A 17,682-nucleotide genomic window follows, 5' to 3' on the forward strand; every position below is an offset into this window, starting at 1 on the left:
ACACGCAGTCAGTCAGGAAAGCAAAGGCTAGCTTTTTCAAACAGAAATTTGCATCCTGTAGCTCTAACTCCAAAAAGTTTTGGGACACTGTAAAGTCCATGGAGAACAAGAGCACCTTCTCCCAGCTGCCCACTGCACTGAGACTAGGTAACACGGTCACCACCGATAAATCCATGATCATCGAGAATTTCAAAAAGCATTTCTCTACGGCTGGCCATGCTTTCCTCCTGGCTACCCTGGCCAACAGCTCCGCACCCCCCACAGCTACTTGCCTGAGCCTCCCCAGCTTCTCCTTCACCAGATAGCAGATGTTCTGAAAGAGCTGCAAAACCTGGACCCGTACAAATCAGCTGGGCTAGACAATCTGGACCCTCTCTTTCTAAAATTATCCGCCACCATTGTTGCAACCCCTATTACCAGTCTGTTCAACCTCTCTTTCAGTATCGTCCGAGATCCCTAAAGATTGGAAAGCTGCCGCAGTCATCCCCCTCTTCAAAGGGGGTGACACTCTAGACCCAAACTGTTATAGACCTATATCCATCCTGCCCTGCCTTTCTAAAGTCTTCGAAAGCCAAGTTAATAAACAGATCACTGACCATTTCGAATCCCACCGTACCTTCTCCGCTGTGCAATCCGGTTTCCGAGCTGGTCATGGGTGCACCTCAGCCACGCTCAAGGTACTAAACGATATCATAACCGCCATCGATGAAAGACAGTACTGCGCAGCCGTCTTCATCGACCTGGCCAAGGATTTCGACTGTCAATCATCGCATTCTTATCAGCAGACTTAATAGCCTTGATTTCTCTAGTGACTGCGCCGCCTGGTTCACCGACTACTTCGCAGACAGAGTTCAGTGTGTCAAATCGGAGGGCCTGTTGTCCGAACCTCTGGCAGTCTCTATGGGGGTACCCCAGGGTTCAATTCTTGGGCCGACTCTTTTCTCTGTATATATCAACGATGTCGCTCTTGCTGCGGGTGATTCCCTGATCCACCTCTACGCAGACGACACCATTCTGTATACATCTGGCCCTTCTTTGGACACTGTGTTAACTAACCTCCAAATGAGCTTCAATGCCATGCAACGCTCCTTCCATGGCTTCCAACTGCTCTTAAACGCTAGTAAAACCAAATGCATGCTTTTCAACCGTTCGCTGCCCGCACCCGCCTGCCCAACTAGCATCACTACTCAGGACGGTTCTGACCTAGAATACGTGGACAACTACAAATACCTAGGTGTCTGGCTAGACTGTAAACTCTCCTTCCAGACTCATATCAAACATCCCCAATCCAAAATGAAATCTAGAATCGGCTTTCTATTTGGCAACAAAGCCTCCTTCACTCAAGCCGCCAAATTTACCCTAGTAAAACTGACTATCCTACTGATCTTCGGCGATGTCATTTACAAAATAGCTTCCAATACTCTACTTAGCAAACTGGATGCAGTCTATCACAGTGCCATCCGTTTTGTTACCAAAGCCCCTTATACCATCCATCACTGCGATCTGTATGCTCTAGTCTGCTGGCCCTCGCTACATATTCGTCGCCAGACCCACTGGCTCCAGGTCATCTATAAGACTATGCTAGGTAAAGCTCCACCTTATCCCAGCTCACTGGTCACGATAACACCCACCCGTAGCACGCGCTCCAGCAGGTATATCTCACTGGTCATCCCCAAAGCCAACACCTCCTTTGGCCGCCTTTCCTTCCAGTTCTCTGCTGCAAGGTACTGGAATGAATTGCAAAAATCGCTGAAGTTGGAGACTTACATTTCCTTCACTAACTTTAAACATCAGCTATCTGAGCAGCTAACCGATCGCTGCAGCTGTACATAGTCCATCTGTAAATAGCCCACCCAATCTACCCACCTCATCCCCATATTGTTTTTATTTACTTTTATGCTCTTTTGCACACCAGTATCACTATTTGCACATCATCATCTGCTCATCTATCACTCCAGTGGTAATCTGCTAAATTGCAATTACTTTGCTACTATGGCATATGTATTGCCTTACCTCCTCATGCCACTTGCACACACTGTATATAGACTTAATTTATTTTCTATTGTGTTATTGACTGTACGCTTGTTTATTCCATGTATAACTCGGTGTTATTTGTGTCGCTGTGCTTTATCTTGGCCAGGTCACAGATGTAAATGAGAACTTGTTCTCAACTAGCTTACCTAGTTAAATAAAGTTTAAATAAATAAAATAAAACTCAAGCAGGTCCAGCAGTTCCTCAGGTTTGCCAATTTTTACAGGTATTTTCTACGCAATTTTGGTGAGAGAATGCCAAGAGTGTGCAAAGCTGTCATCAAGGCAAAGGGTGGCTACTTTGAAGAATCTCAAATATAAAATATATTTTGATTTGTTTAGCACTTTTTTTGGTTACTACATGATTCCATATGTGTTATTTCATAGTTCTGATGTCTTCAATATTATTACACAATGTATAAAATAGTAAAAATAAAGAAAAAACCTTTTTAAGGATTAGGTGTGTCCAAACTTTTGACTGGTACTGTAGGTGAAGGAAAGTAGACAAGGACAGGAATAAACTTTACACTATTGATTTGTACCCAGGGACATCCTCACTCACTGTTCATCAATAGTCTTCACTTCAGGCCGGAAGAGGAAACAATCTGTCCATCCAAGCCCTCACTGTGAGCCCCCATGCTACCAGGCCCCCGCTGGACACATTTTAATCTGCAACCCAATGCCAAGTGGGGCTGCGGAGCTGCGCTCTGTGGGATTGGATGTGTCACCCTATCCCCCACTTTGTGTCCCATTACCCAGCAGTTGTAATGCTCACACCAGTGTGACGTGTCTGGGGGTAGCGGGCGGGCAAGGTGAGCTGAGCTGGCCTGAAATCTACATTTAAATTAACCACAGTGACAGCTAGGGAACAGGGGGTGTTACATTACATGTGTGCCACCCCACATACTCACAAAGAAATACATGCAGATACACAAATACAAACACAGAACTAATTTGTGTCACACACTCATTTGTGTCACACACACAAACACACACACACAATTTATTTATTCTCTACCACAACCGCCCCCCCACCCCCCCCCCCCCCCCCACTCACCCACACACAGACAAGCATGCTTACTGGGGAGGGCGGGACAGGCCATCTAGCTGTGTGTGTGGTAGGAAATGTCAGCGAGGGAGGCTTACCATTTATATTTCAGTGCTGTTGAACCTCCTGCTCATCACGGGAGCCTGCTGTATTTGTGCTTCCTTGAGATAAGCTCTGTTAGGATCAATAAAACTGCCCTGTAAAGCAGCCAGGAGGAGCAGTGATGTGGAGAAACGCTGATGCATAAGAGAATATACTATATGCGCTCGTATCACAACAAACAAATGACAAAGGTACTTATTAAAGAATGTCTTCGAGTGTCCTTGAGATGACCCTCTATAGTAAGAGGAAGCGAAATGGATGAACAAGCTACCGGAGAGAGAGGACTCTTAAAGCTGAGGTGTTGCCTTAGGGACTAAGGAAGAGTTAGAAGGATGTGACAATGGATGGCGGCCACTTTGCTGGGCAGCTGAAGGTCACTCGGAGAGAGCTCTACCCAGGCAGGTCACCTCCTGGCCAGGCAACACGGAGAGGGCCAGGTGGTCACGCTTTTCCCTCCTCACCACCAGAACTGGGTCACCCAAGTTGATGGATTCCTTCCCAGACTTTCTCTCAAGTCTTTTTATGGCCATCATACATAGTTTATTGGCGTGATCTGCTCTGGAGGCATTTTGTATTTTTGATCCAGGGATACCCTTGTTGACAAACCCAGTTGTAGGGTATACTGCTCGAACAGCCAATTTCATTATTCATCATCATGTTCTGTGTTAAATATCACAAATTAATGTAGAATAGACACAAATGCAGCATTTGACATGTGTTCCTTTACTTGTTCTAATAAGAGATTAAAGTATTACAGTATTTTGTGTCCTTTGTAACCTGAATAGTAATAATAAAGTTATTAAATGCAGATTGGAGTTTTCCTTATTCCATCTTGTTCTAAGGGCAGCTCTGCCTCGAGGGCAGGTAACTTCATTTGGTTCATTTTAGGGTTAGGGGTTGGGGTGGGCTTTTAACTAGCATCCTTGTGTGTGGCAACCTGTGAGCCTATTGTTTATTTCAATCTCAGTGTGCTGATTGTTGAGCTTTCATTCAACCAATCACATCCAATCTGCTCTGGAGGCAGAGCTACCCTCGGAACAAGAATGAATAAGGAGTTCTCTCTCTTGGTGTATTTTTTTTACTTACCTTTAATTAGCTAGGCAAGTCAGTTAAGTCTTATTTACAATGATGGCCTACCCCAGCCAAACCCTCCCCTAACCCGGACGACACTGAGCCAATTGTGCGCTGCCCTATGCTACTCCCGATTACGGCTGGTTGTGATACAACCCAGGATCGAACCAGGGTCTGTAGTGACACCTCTAGCACTGAGATGCAGTGCCTTAGACCACTGCGCCACTCGGGAGCCCACTGCTGTGTCTTGTTCAATTTTGTTTTATTTCACTCTACTTAACTCCCCTTTCCCTATTTCTTCTCTTTCCTCTTCTATCAGAATATACTGAGGGGAAATGGACATGCATTTCCTTGTGCTCGAGTCTGTCTTATTAGGCAATTCATATCAACCGCAGCAGCAAACGGACTGGCAGGTCATGGAACCCTGCAATGCATTTTGAGAAAACCCAGGTGAATGGCCTCGGCAGACAGCTTGGCTCTCACCATGACCCCAGGACCTCTCAGAGACACTAGGGGGAAGAAGAAGGCAGGAGGCGTCCCAATAGTCTAAAGCTTCCTATTCCTTTTCTCCTTTTATTTGTGATATGTCTGGGATGTTTTCCTGATCATGTGACCACTAATGTCATGGCTGTCAGTAGTGTGAAGTTTGTGTATTTCAGCTACCGGCAGACTGACTGCGCCCTTCACCCCTAGGTAATGATAAGTCAGTCATGGTGTTTCCCTCACCACAGAGGGATAGACGACCACTTCCTCAGAGGTTCCCAAACTTTCTCACTAGGACTACCTGAGTGTCCCAGCAGCTTTTTTTCCACCAGGGTATGACAAGCTAATTTCTTTCCTTTGGGGATTAATAAAGTACAATCTCATATCTCATCTCTTTCTGTTTCTTGGAACCCACCATGATGCTAGTTCTGCTGAATAAAAAAAAATCTAAACATTTAATTACTTGATTTTTGTTTAAGCCTTTGTTTTCAAATATTCTATCTAATGAATGTGAGTATGAACTCTTTCGGACAATTTTAGTCCCGGCGGACTCGCACCACAGTTTTTGAAGCATCACGAGGAACAAGAGGAAACAGAAGCGAACTAAAAGGAACACAGTAGGATCACAGTAGGGATTATTTATGCATAAAGGATCATTGTGCCATAGTACGCAGGGATGGCTGTTTCTTTGTCTTGGTGAGAATAATAAAGGATCTTACAGTACAGCTAGGAGGGGTTTCCTGTACAGACCTTCTACTGAAAAATACATAACAGAAATGCAGCTTGTAGGTGTACTGTTGTGTGTGTGTGTGTAAAATGATGCACAGTACAGTACATCAATCAGATCTCTAAGCCTTTTACCGGTATGAGTGTTTCATTGATTACTTATTAATGTGCATCATATTCTAGTACAGTGGCCTGAATACAGTATAGGCAGATTCAATTGATGGTCTAGTTCACACATGCACATACATTTGCTGAATTTCTTGAGGTAGAAATAGACCAATCAAATTTAGAACCAACAATAATAAAAAATGAAACTCATAAAATACATGATTTAATTGAAAATAACTACATGTCCCTGTTTATAGACTCTGTATACTGTATGGATGTTGTACCTAAAACAATAATACTACATGGAAGGATATGAGTGACAGAGTTGTTAATAGAGTTTGTGTTGCTGCTTGTTGCTACACTGTTATTGCTGTTTGACGTGTCCAAAGGACCCATCACAGGTCCCTTGAGTGGTCCCCTTTTGATTAGAGTGCATCAAGGTGCATGCGCCACTGGATGAATCCCATTTAATCCATTTTAAATCCCAGACAGACTATCCACTCAGCCAAAAGAAACTCTTAATGGGCCACTTCTGGTTGAATTATTCATCTGGATTACGTACTGTATGGTGCCCAGGTCTGGACAGGCTTCCTGCATACATGGGCACAAATCCTGTAGCCGCTGTGGCATTCACGTAACAGCCAGGCAGAGCTGTCCTTGGCTGGCACTGAATGGCCTGGGGTGTGGGTGCAGCTAGGTTACGGCCCTATAGCTAGGTTACGGCTCTATAAGAGTGTGCGGCTCTCCTTTCTTTTTAAAGTGTTCTACTCTGCTAGCCAGCACCTCGCCTAAATAGGTGTGCGGTTTCTTTCGCCTCCACATACGGCCCTATAACCACCTGTCTTAGCCCTCCAGGCTTATCCCTCCAGCCTTAGCTCCCCTCTGGGTTCTCCTGGCCCTGGGCTATACGACAGTGCTGATGGTAGAAGAGGCCTCGGACTGTTCCTGCTTGGTGGGCAGAGACTTGAGGTACTCCAGGTGGCGGCGGGCGTCCTCTGTGTTGTTCCGGACGTAGTAGACCAGGTAGGAGATGACCATGGTGAACCAGCCGAACATTGTGACCAGCATGGCCACGTCTGTGGTCTTCTTCATCACCACGCACAGGTCCAGGTCCTGGGCCAGCAGGAAGGGCACGCCCTCTGCCCCCACGTCGGGCGGCTCTGACGTCTCGCACACGATGCCCGTCAGCGACAGGGGCTCCAGGTCGATGAGGGGCATGGCCAGCTGCAGGTTGCAGTCGCAGTGCCACGGGTTGTTGGTCAGGTTGGTGCGCGCCCGCAGCCCCTCGAAGGCCTCGGGGTTAAAGTTGACCAGTTTGTTGGAGGACAGGTCCAGAAAGGTGAGCGAGGGCCCCAGGCCCCTGAAGGCCCCTGGCTCCAGCTGGGCCAGCTCATTGTTTGAAAGGTCCAGCTCGCTGAGCATGGGCAGGTCCCAGAAGGCGTTGCTGGGGACCACAGTGAGCAGGTTGAAGTCCAGGTAGATGCGTTGCGTGTCATTTGGCAGGTCCTGGGGGATCTCCGTGAGACGCAGGTTGCTGCAGCGCACCGTCTTGCCACGGCCGTCGCTCTCAGAGCAGTAGCAGCCCTGGGAGCAGCTGGTGGCGGCGTGGTGGAAGCAGAAGGTCATCAGCACCAAGCTGTGCAGCAGCAGACACATGACCACCGAGTGGCGCAGTAGCCAGCCACTCTCCAGAAGGGGCATGGTGCGATATGGGCATGTTCCAGAGAAGACCAACCTGGGAGAAGGGGCGGACCCAGTGTCAACCTCCCCAATAGCTGTCAAGCCTATAGAGAAACAGGAAGCAGGATTGGTGGAGGGAGACAACACAACCTACTGATAGGAGAGGTACAAATGAACACCCTCCAGTAGCTGCAATTCATCACCAACCATGCAAAAAAATCTATGATAAACAGTGTTTGGCCAGTAACCGAAAGGTTGCTGGTTCAAATCCTGAGCTGACTGGGTGAAAAATCTGTTGACGTGCCCTTGAGCAAGGAACCCTTATTGGATAAGAGAATCTGCTAAATGACTAAAATGTAAATGTAAATGTGCTCAAGAAAGTTAGGGGGATCTAGCAGTCTTGTTTCAGCACAGTTGGTTGACTAGACCGTGTTTATACTTCTAGCTTTAGGGAAAGTATGAGGATCAAAATCAAAAATCACACTGGCAAAAACAAGCATCAAGCAGAGAGCTTTGGTGTCACCGTGAGTCTATGATAATTGACATCCCTGCAGTGCTGGCCTATTTCAGTGCAGAGCTGCTGATACCATTAACATAATCCATGTCTGCACCACAGTGACATGAACAAAATGTTTTCGTCCTTAGACATATTTCACAAAAATACCCGCCACACTATATTATACACAATGGGAATGCCGTTTGTACTATACCTCTAACATTCTACCAACAAGGACTCCAGAATCTATCATTCTCTTTGAGCTTTGTATATTCTTCGTGTTATGACGAAATTGTTTACTGTATTTAGTAACATTGTCAGAGCCGTTTGGTCATTCAGTGCCAACACTGTGTTCATTAGGCTAATCAATAAACTGCTTATGCGCTCAGAACCAGGGTCATTTTGTCTGAAGTGCAAGTAACACTGAGGTAACAACTTGTTTGTGTGTCCTGTAATTTACACTTTTTATTTTGTATGTAAGCCTCTAAAAATAGTCTGTCCTCCCACCTTAACACACTTCATTAATACCTGAACACCAACCATCTGCTATCCCATTACTAATCCTCTCAGGGAAAAACTAACTTAATGTCAATGGAACGTCATTGTATTTTGGCCATCCAACACCATTGTAAGGCTTAATGCTAAAACAGCATCAAAGGCAATCTAAACAGCCTTAGCATGTGGTGCTAGCAGCCATATCCTCTCCTGTAAAAACAATAGAACTTAAACTCTCTGACTTTGGCTGGTTCTTCAAAATGGCTGGAGACCAGGGCAAGATCCACTTACCCAGATTAAAAAATGAAATCGATCTCTAAGTACCTCTTAGTATCACATGACGGAGGGAGTCGTCTAAGGGACGCATCCTAATAAGACTCATCGCAATAGGCCAGACCAGTTGAAGGAATGCCAGGGCAATAGCCCTTGTAATGAGTCTGGGGAGAATGAGAGATATATCCAAAGCACCCAGAGTAGATCAAGACCGTCCCTATCAGCCCTGCCCTGTACTTCCTCCTCACAAAGTCCCACTCAGATGATTATCCCCAATTCTTCCTCAGTGCTAAACAAAGAAGCCCGACGTATTTTAGTCTGCAGTCTGCACTTATTGAAAGGGTATGATATAGGGGAACAGCACTGACTACAGATAACACCAAATGCCCAGGGATATGAAAAGGCTGCCTAAATTGAATGGGGTGTAACACGGTGTTCCTGTGTAAGACAAGTGGTAGTTTTTCCATCATGCTCCATGTTGCCCTGACATTTCACTGACTGGGGGAGGGAGGGGGCGGGGGTATGGAGACCCAAGGAAATTGGACACATGAGGACAGAGTTGTGAGAGTCCAAAGAGAGAGAATGACAGAGAGAGAGAGAGAGAGAGAGAGAGAGAGAGAGAGGGAGAGATCTGAGGAGAGGAGGTAACATTACAATGACAACGGAGAAGAACACAGAGGAAGGAACACTGAAGAGAGATTAATGAAATGTATAGCGGAAAGAGGGAAATATTTGCATGTCATGGGCTGAGGAGGATAGCTGTCAATGAAAGGTGGAGGATGGAGGATAGAGGGATTGATATGGTGATGGAGAGACAAGAGTGAGTGCGGGATAAAGCTATGGGACAACAGGAGGAGAGAAAGAGAGCAACAACAACCTCATTAAAGGTCCAATCCGTTTATCTCAATATCAAATAATTGGCAGGGAGTTTTGGAACTCTTTCTTATTGGTCTGTTAACTAATTTAACACATGGTGATGTCACCATGGATGGCCAAAATTCCCTCCCACCAAAACAATATTTTCAAACAGCTCTTACACTAAAAGGGCCTTGTCATCATTTTCACTTTCAACCTCAGTGTGGAAATAGATCTATAAACACAGGTAAATCACGTTCTTGACTGCACTGGGACTTAGAAAATCAGGTTAAGTTAATTCTGTCCACAACCCACTGGGCACAGACGTAATTTCAATGTGTAGTTTTGATTTACATATGGTTGAATTGTCAACTAAGGTGACTTCAACGTTAAATCAACAGAACATGTCACCATGTCATTGGATTTAGGTTAAAAATTGGGTGAGAAAAAAGGTGGACAATCTGTCAGTGTGCCCCTGAGCGAGGCACTTAACCCTAACTGCTCTTGTAATTCGCTTTAGATAAGAGCGTCTGCTAAATTACGTAAATGTAATTCAACGTCATCACATTGAATGTTTTTGTTGAAATGACGTGGAAACATCGTTGATTCATAATTTCATTTGACAAGACTCTCAAGACAAGAGCCCAAAGCTCAGTTTTGGCAGTTCATAAATTGACTGCAGTCAATATTACATCTCAGGCGCCAAGTGTGCAAGAGTAATCATTTAAACGGGTCCTAAAAATTTGCTCCATAACTCAGCCAAACAACAGCTTGAGCCGAATGAGATAGGTTCCCTTTTCATTATTAATCAACATAATAATCCTTGAGGAATTAAACTACGAAATCCTCAACGCAAAGGATTGTCAAAGTTGTTCGTGTATGATTTGGGGTGATTGTTAATTGTATTATCTTTCTGTCGAGACAACGAGAGAAAGAGAGAGAGAGCGAGAGAGAGAGAAGAGAGAGAAACAAGAACAGCTTTGAGGGAAATATCAATATGTTATTTTGAGATGCAGACACTTAGATATGAGTCCAATGTTATTACCATGCTCCCCAAACACCACTCTTCGCTCCCTATCCGCCCAAATTACGAAATCATTTGTGTCTGATTAGGGACTCCGATTATTGTTGAATGCCTGCCTGATTTCCATTGGAAGCCCTCGTGCATTTATTTACAGAATAATATATTCTGGTAGAGAAACAGGAACACACATTTTCATTAAAGGGGCAATACGCAGTTCAAACTATAATAAAGTCACCACACTACTGTTTAATTAAACAGCTAAGGGATATGGCTGGAGAAATGTAACCACTCACAAATTCATAGACATACCTCTGGATACAAGGACTGACCATACTTGATATTATATATAAAAGTATAGGGCTATAAAGTTAGTGTTTTTTTTATTACATTGGTTTACAAACAATGGAGTAAATCAAGATTATATTTTGGCTTGTGATGGGGTAAGCTCGAGGCATTTGTAAGTTATATTCTTCAAGAATCAATGGGTACCATACATAAGTAATTGAAAAGTATTTTTTATTTTTTTAAATCACAGATGGTCCCTTTAAGAAGAACATAATTTAGATTTATTAGTCCATATAATGTACAGCTGCAGGAATGAATTTACATGTTGAACGTTTACCCCCCATGAAAGCAATGAAGGAATTATTTAAGGATTGATCATCAAGTTTTTTATTAAATTGTTCACTTTGAAGGGTATTCAGACATACAATACATTCATACATAAAATGACTTAATCATAAATAATGACATGATTACCACTTCGGATATTATTAATCTATTCTTTACTGTTATTTACATACTCACAAATATTTGATCTACTCCTTTTCTCTGGTTTAATATTCAGAAATGTGATTGTAAGCAAAAAGCGTGTCACCAATGCCTCCTGGGGAATTGATAGCTTTTAGATCAGCTAATACTGTTTGGTTTATTCTTAAACAGTACTTTTCTGAGCCTGAATGTATTAAATACGTTGCAGTTATTTATTTCCCGTTATAGGCAAAGTGTAGCTCAAATAAATAGCCTATCAGACACCGCATGCCGTATTTAAAACGAGATGTTAATGTCTGTATATTGATGTCACAGTAAAATGCATGCATTTTGAATAAGAACATGCACAAGCATCACTTACATCTTTAGCATTCTTCCTCTCCTTCGCATGGCGGGTGGCACACAACATAATCACATTAGTTTCAAGACACAGTTTCAAATTGTCAAAATATATCAGAATTCATTCCACTCCAAACTGCAATTCGCCAATACTTTCGATCGCATCCATGAGGTCCTCTGTTGCAATTCGGCCAACTTGTGCGAAGAGCCACAATGACAACGGTGCGCACACAATACTGTACCTTAACTTGGGTGTTCGCTCAATGCAGCCTTTTAGTTTCCACGCAACCAGAAAACTAAGCAACACTGCTGTAGCCATCGGAAATTGGCAGGGACACGACGCGCAAGGTGAGGCCGCCTATGGATGGCTTCATCCAACTGTGTGATCCTGCCAATTATGACAAATAATGATAGTGCAAGCGGAAGCCACGGAGCGCAATGCATTTACACACTGAAAGGACATAGGCTACTGAAATCTGAAATCATTTTCCTACATAATAATGAAACTCCATTTGTATGGTATTATAACTCGTCTTCCAAAAGCTTGTATTTTGACCAACAGCTTTACAGACTTCAAGTACCCCACCTGTGGTCCCATAAATTCTCTATAGTAAACTGAGATTATTCAACATTCTCAGAAGAGTTATGACACAGTTGATATTGGAGTTTTATTAGAATACACTGCACACATACACACAGCCATTGATTCTTGAATAATATAACTTATACATGCCTCAAGAGCTTATTTCAACTGTTGTATCTCATCAATATTAGGAATTTGTTGCTAATGTTTTCTACACTCAGTGTATAGGGAAAATGGAGCCACTTGGGAGGCAGTAAGGAAGAGGAGGAGAGAGCATTACCAGTCAGTCAAATACCTTACATTCTCCATGTAGCTTGCTTTACTCCAAGAATTACAAACAATGTCATTGTAAATAAACAGTGTAGCAAAACGTGGTTAAAACTATCATTTTGATTCAGTCCTTAGCTCATAGCTCCATCTATGAATTTGAGAGTGGGAACATTTCTCCAGCCCATCCCTGAGCTATTTACCAAAACAGTGTGGAGGAACCTGCATTGTCATCGTTTGAACTGCAGATTGCACCTTTAAGAAAGGGGGGTTGACTAATCATGTTTGATCTGCAGGTTGTCGTTTCAGTACTGTGTTGCCCGCTGCCAGTGCTGTGGATATTTGGCTGTGTCCGGGTCTCTTCCTGCCTGCTGCCAACCGATAAGGACGCCATCCAATCAAAACCACACCGTGATAACAGACACAGGCTGGGGCCTGAGAGTGGCTGCCATAAAAGCAGTCAGAAGGTATTAATGGAATTTAAATTAATAGAAACACCCCAACTAACTCCCCCACAATGTCCCCTCAAACCTACAAATCAATGTTAATGACAGAATGTGTGTGTGACTGAATAATGGACTGAATGTAGTTGTGTTTGCAAAATAGATCAAGAATGGACTTCATTTGTATTTTATCCCCCGGGGAGACTTGCTATTGTGATGTATTGGACACATCATTGAGGCTGGATTATGAAGCATATGAAGCTGAAACAGCAGAAAATGTGACTAGTTTCTCATCGTCGAGAGGGACGGCGTCCCAAATGGCACCCAATTTCATGTATCAGGGACGTCACTAGAGATTCATGGATGGGGGGGGGGCTAAGCCTCTTTTAGGGGGTTCTGGCATACTCCCCCAGGATTTGATTTAAAGCCCCCAAAACGTCTTTTCATCATGTATTTTTAGAGTAACAACTGGTGTAAAATCTATCAAAATAAGCTTATTTTTGGTCAAAGTTGGCTAAAAGTATACCTGTCTCCTAGTTTGTGTTAGACACTGATCTAATATGACTTACTTAAATTCTATCCAAATAAAGAAATTAAAGTCCACTCTGTCCCCATCCATCCAACACCAACAAAAAGGCACAAAAATGGCTGTACTATCTAGCCAAAATACTTTTGGGATGTTTTTTGAGAGAGAAAAATGTAAAGACATGCAGGTCATACTATACCAGTAGAAAAAAATCTTTATTTAAATTTCACCTTTTTGTTAATTGTTGATCAAAATTAACCCAATAATTCAGAAACACGGAACATCTTCAAACAGTATCATCCACAGTGGGGCAAAACTAAATTCAACTAATGAGCTAAATAAAATGTAAAAAACTGAAAAATAATTAGGAATAAAATATGATAAAAAAGTAAGATCCCAAACAAATATTACAATCTATATTACAGAACTGCTTCTCCTGTGTTTCTTTTAATGCCTGTAGCTCAGTTGGTAGAGCATGGTGTTTGCAACGCCAGGGTTGTGGGTTCGATTCCCACGGGGGGCCAGCACAGAAAAAAAAAATAATGTATGAAATGAAATGTATGCATTCACTACTGTAAGTCGCTCTGGATAAGAGCGTCTGATAAATGACAAATGTAATGCTTATTTTGTGGTTGGACGCATCAAAGTGTACCTCCTATTTTTAAAGGTGGCAAAGTGGTCAATAACACTATTGTGGCTTATTTCCCCAAGCACTTCACCCGCAATGGACATGACTGCAAGACTTGCAAGCCTTTTCTGACCCATTGTCTTACGCAACCAGGAGTGCAGCCGGCGCAGTGCACTAAAGGACCTTTCACAGGAGCAGCAGCTGAATGATTTCCTTCAGAGAAGGAAACATATCATCATCCAGGAGGTTAGGCACAGCAAGCATATCTTTGGGAGGACTTCCAACCTCTCTGAAAGAAAGTTTCTGGCCACCAACATCTCTTCTGTTTTAACATCAATACCGTAGTGCTTGGCAAACTCAGTTAAGAATGATGTATCTAGGAAGTTTGAGTTGGGTTTGCATGCCTGTATGCCTTTGAGCAGACCTGCATCTACAGTCGAGAATCGCTGGTCAAGCTCACAAACCATCCTGTCCAAGCAGGGGAGCAACAACTCTGTTTTCATTGTTTGGGAACATGACAATTCTGTGACTAAACCCAAGGAGGTCTCCATCACAAAATCTCAAATTTTCCTTTGTTTGCACTTTCTTGCTGCATCTGCCTCAGGATTATTGTGAATTTCACAGAGTGCTTTGGTTCTGTCATAAAGTTCTGTGGCAAATGCATCTGTGCGTTTGCCTATCAGTGTGTCACATACAGCTCGTTTGCCAAAACAAGCTTCTGCCAGGTCTACAGTCTCTTTCTGGAGGAACTTATGTAGTCCCTCAGTTATAGGAAGGAGGGACTGAAACATCAGTAGCAAATACACGATGGAGAACTTATGAAGCTTTGCTCTTAGACCAACAGCCATGGGGGATCCAATGGCAGATAGACAATCAAAAATAGCAGTTAAAGTGTCCAGGACTGCATTTATGGACCGCAGCTGGTATGCCCAGCTAGTGTTTGAGAGCTGTACAAGTTCAGCTGATGCTATTCCAAGTTTGGACTGAGCTTCTTTGAACTTGTGGTGGTTAACTACTGAAAAACAAATACACATTCTCCAAGAAACTGAAAAACTCAGCAGCCTCCCAAATAGCCCTGCAAGTATGACACAACACCAAATTAAGCTCATGAGCATAGCAATGTACATAATTTGCCTCCGGATGCTGAAATGTGCTTCCACACCTCCTTTGGACACACTCATGACAGCTGCACCATCATAGGTCTGTGCAGCGCACTTTAGGCCTGGCATCACTCATTTGGACCTGCTGTTGCAACTCATTTGCTAACGATTGGTCATCAAATGACTTGATTTCTGCAAGTGCTAGTAAACGCTCCTTAACTGTCCCCTCTGTCACATACCTAACACACAGAGCCAACTGTTCAGACTGCTCATCCCTGGCCTCATGCACCATAATGGCATACATTCCAGACTTTGACATCTCAGAGACCATGGTGTCCATAATCTCTTGAGCACAGCATTCGATCATATCATTCTGAGATTCTGGAGAGAGAAGTTGCATTTGATGGACTATTGTACCTTTGCAGGAAAGGGTCAAACTCCTTCAAAAGCTCCATACATTCAAGAAAGTTCCCTCTATTTGTGCTTTCACTAGATTCGTCATTGGCACGGAAAGAGAGTCCGTCTTCCTAACATTGAGGTGACCGCAACAATTCTCCTCAGACACTTCCTTCTCTCTGCAATATCACTAGCATGGGCAGATATTAAAATCTGAGCAATGTTCTCATGACTGCTAGTTGCCTAATAGCTTTGTCATGCCTCAACACTGTCTGTGTGTTTGTGCCATTTCATGTTTACCGAAGATAAAAAGCTTTTTTCCAAATTTTGCAGCAATCACTGACAAAATATATTTTTTAATGTTTTTGCCAAAAACTCTACATGGAAAGCAAAAAGCTGCATTTTTGTGGACAGGGTACTCTACCCAATTGTATTTCTCAAACCAGCAGTGCTGAAATGCCCTTTTCTGTGTACAAAAACTTTCGTGTGGATAACTATTCAGCTTCACTTGTCTGGGCCCAGTGTCTGTCACCTAAATCACTCTCATTTCTGGAAGGAGTTGCTGCAGCGGCTTGACTACTACTGTTGTGTTACGAACCGGCTCAGAGTTCGCAACAAAAGGGAGACAACGTGGAGACAAGGAGTATCAAAAATATATATATTTATTAGATACCACAACTAGCACAACCAAAACAACAAGGTGTCTGCATGGAGAGAGTCTCCCCAATGACTGTGGAAGAGGTCTATTTATCCTGGGACACAGCCGGGCCCAGGTGCTTCCCATTTAGCTGACGACCCTTCCAACTCCGCCCACCGGCATCCTAATAAGGAAACAAGAACAGAGAGAATACGGCAGACAGAGTGGGAGGGTCGTCACACACCCCCCCATAAAACCGGGGACCAACAAGGACCCCGGAACAACGTACCAGCCTCTGCGTCCCAAATTGACACAGGCCTCTGCGTCCCAAATTGACACAGGCCTCTGCGTCCCAAATTGACGAGGTTACATGTTCACCTTCCACTTGCCCCAGCCAACCTCCTTCTCCCCAGACCTCAGCAACCTTTGCGCACAGGAAGCAACGTTTAAGAGGAAAGGAGAACACAAGACCAGGAGGGAACAGACAGGAAAATTAGAACATGACAAAACCAAACAATGGTCAGTCACATAACACTCAGGAACAGGGCACACAAGAGACCGTATCTACAAACGCAAACAACATCTCTCAACGGTTCATAGTCACTCCAACGGTTCATAGTCACTCCAACGGCTCATAGTCACTCCAACGGCTCATAGTCACTCCAACGGCTCAGTCACTCCAACGGCTCAGTCACTCCAACGGTTCATAGTCACTCCAACGGTTCATAGTCACTCCAACGATTCATGCTGAGCACACCAGACCACAACAAGAGAAAATACAATCACACCGGGCACCACAGAAAAGAGATGAGATATGGAGCTTCCCCAAAACCTACAATAACTCAACCCTAGTCTTCATGCAGATTTGCGGTGGGTAATTATGCACTGTAGCCCGCTGGCAAGGAAGTAACCCCCCAGCACGCTGGTAGATTCCACCAAGCCACGGATGTGCCCCCGAGACAACTGCTCAGTCCACAGACACCACACAAAAATAACAAACATTAACAATGCCCAACATATTCCAAAATGAAACACGTCGCTAAGCCTATCAGGGGAAAAAGGCTATAGCTCCAGGTAGTAAGTTTCACTACCCTATCCAAATCTCCCACCGAGGTACACAGCTGATTGTACTCACCTCCTCAGACCAATGTTCCAACAGCGAGTAGAACAAGCATTTCCAGGCTAGGCAGGGCCTGGAAACTAACCAATGTACTCTCTCCAACACAGCACACAAACCAAACAAACAAAGGCAACCAGTACTGAGCACCAAACTCAAACTAACAAAATATACAAACAATGCACCTACATAATCCGTTCAAAATCCCAGATGAGCTCCCACTTGTTATGAACCGGCTCAGAGTTCGCAACAAAAGGGAGACAACGTGGAGACAAGGAGTATCAAAAATATATATTTATTAGATACCACAACTAGCACAACCAAAACAACAAGGTGTCTGCATGGAGAGAGTCTCCCCAATGACTGTGGAAGAGGTCTATTTATCCTGGGACACAGCCGGGCCCAGGTGCTTCCCATTTAGCTGACGACCCTTCCAACTCCGCCCACCGGCATCCTAATAAGGAAACAAGAACAGAGAGAATA

The 17,682-nt window shown here is 43.8% G+C and overlaps 1 protein-coding gene across 1 annotated transcript; it reads right to left on the reverse strand.

Moving 5' to 3' along the window:
- Positions 1-5,630: 5,630 nt before the first annotated feature.
- LOC115200823 (leucine-rich repeat-containing protein 3B-like) lies at positions 5,631-11,876 on the reverse strand. Its single transcript, XM_029763950.1, has 2 exons — positions 11,525-11,876; positions 5,631-7,353 (listed from the first exon to the last, which is right to left on the reverse strand). The coding sequence occupies exon 2, from the start codon at positions 7,268-7,270 to the stop codon at positions 6,473-6,475; it is 798 nt and encodes a 265-aa protein (XP_029619810.1). The 5' UTR covers positions 7,271-7,353; positions 11,525-11,876; the 3' UTR covers positions 5,631-6,472.
- Positions 11,877-17,682: the final 5,806 nt, after the last annotated feature.

Source organism: Salmo trutta, chromosome 10 (assembly GCF_901001165.1).
Source record: "Salmo trutta chromosome 10, fSalTru1.1, whole genome shotgun sequence".
Taxonomy (NCBI): domain Eukaryota; kingdom Metazoa; phylum Chordata; class Actinopteri; order Salmoniformes; family Salmonidae; genus Salmo; species Salmo trutta.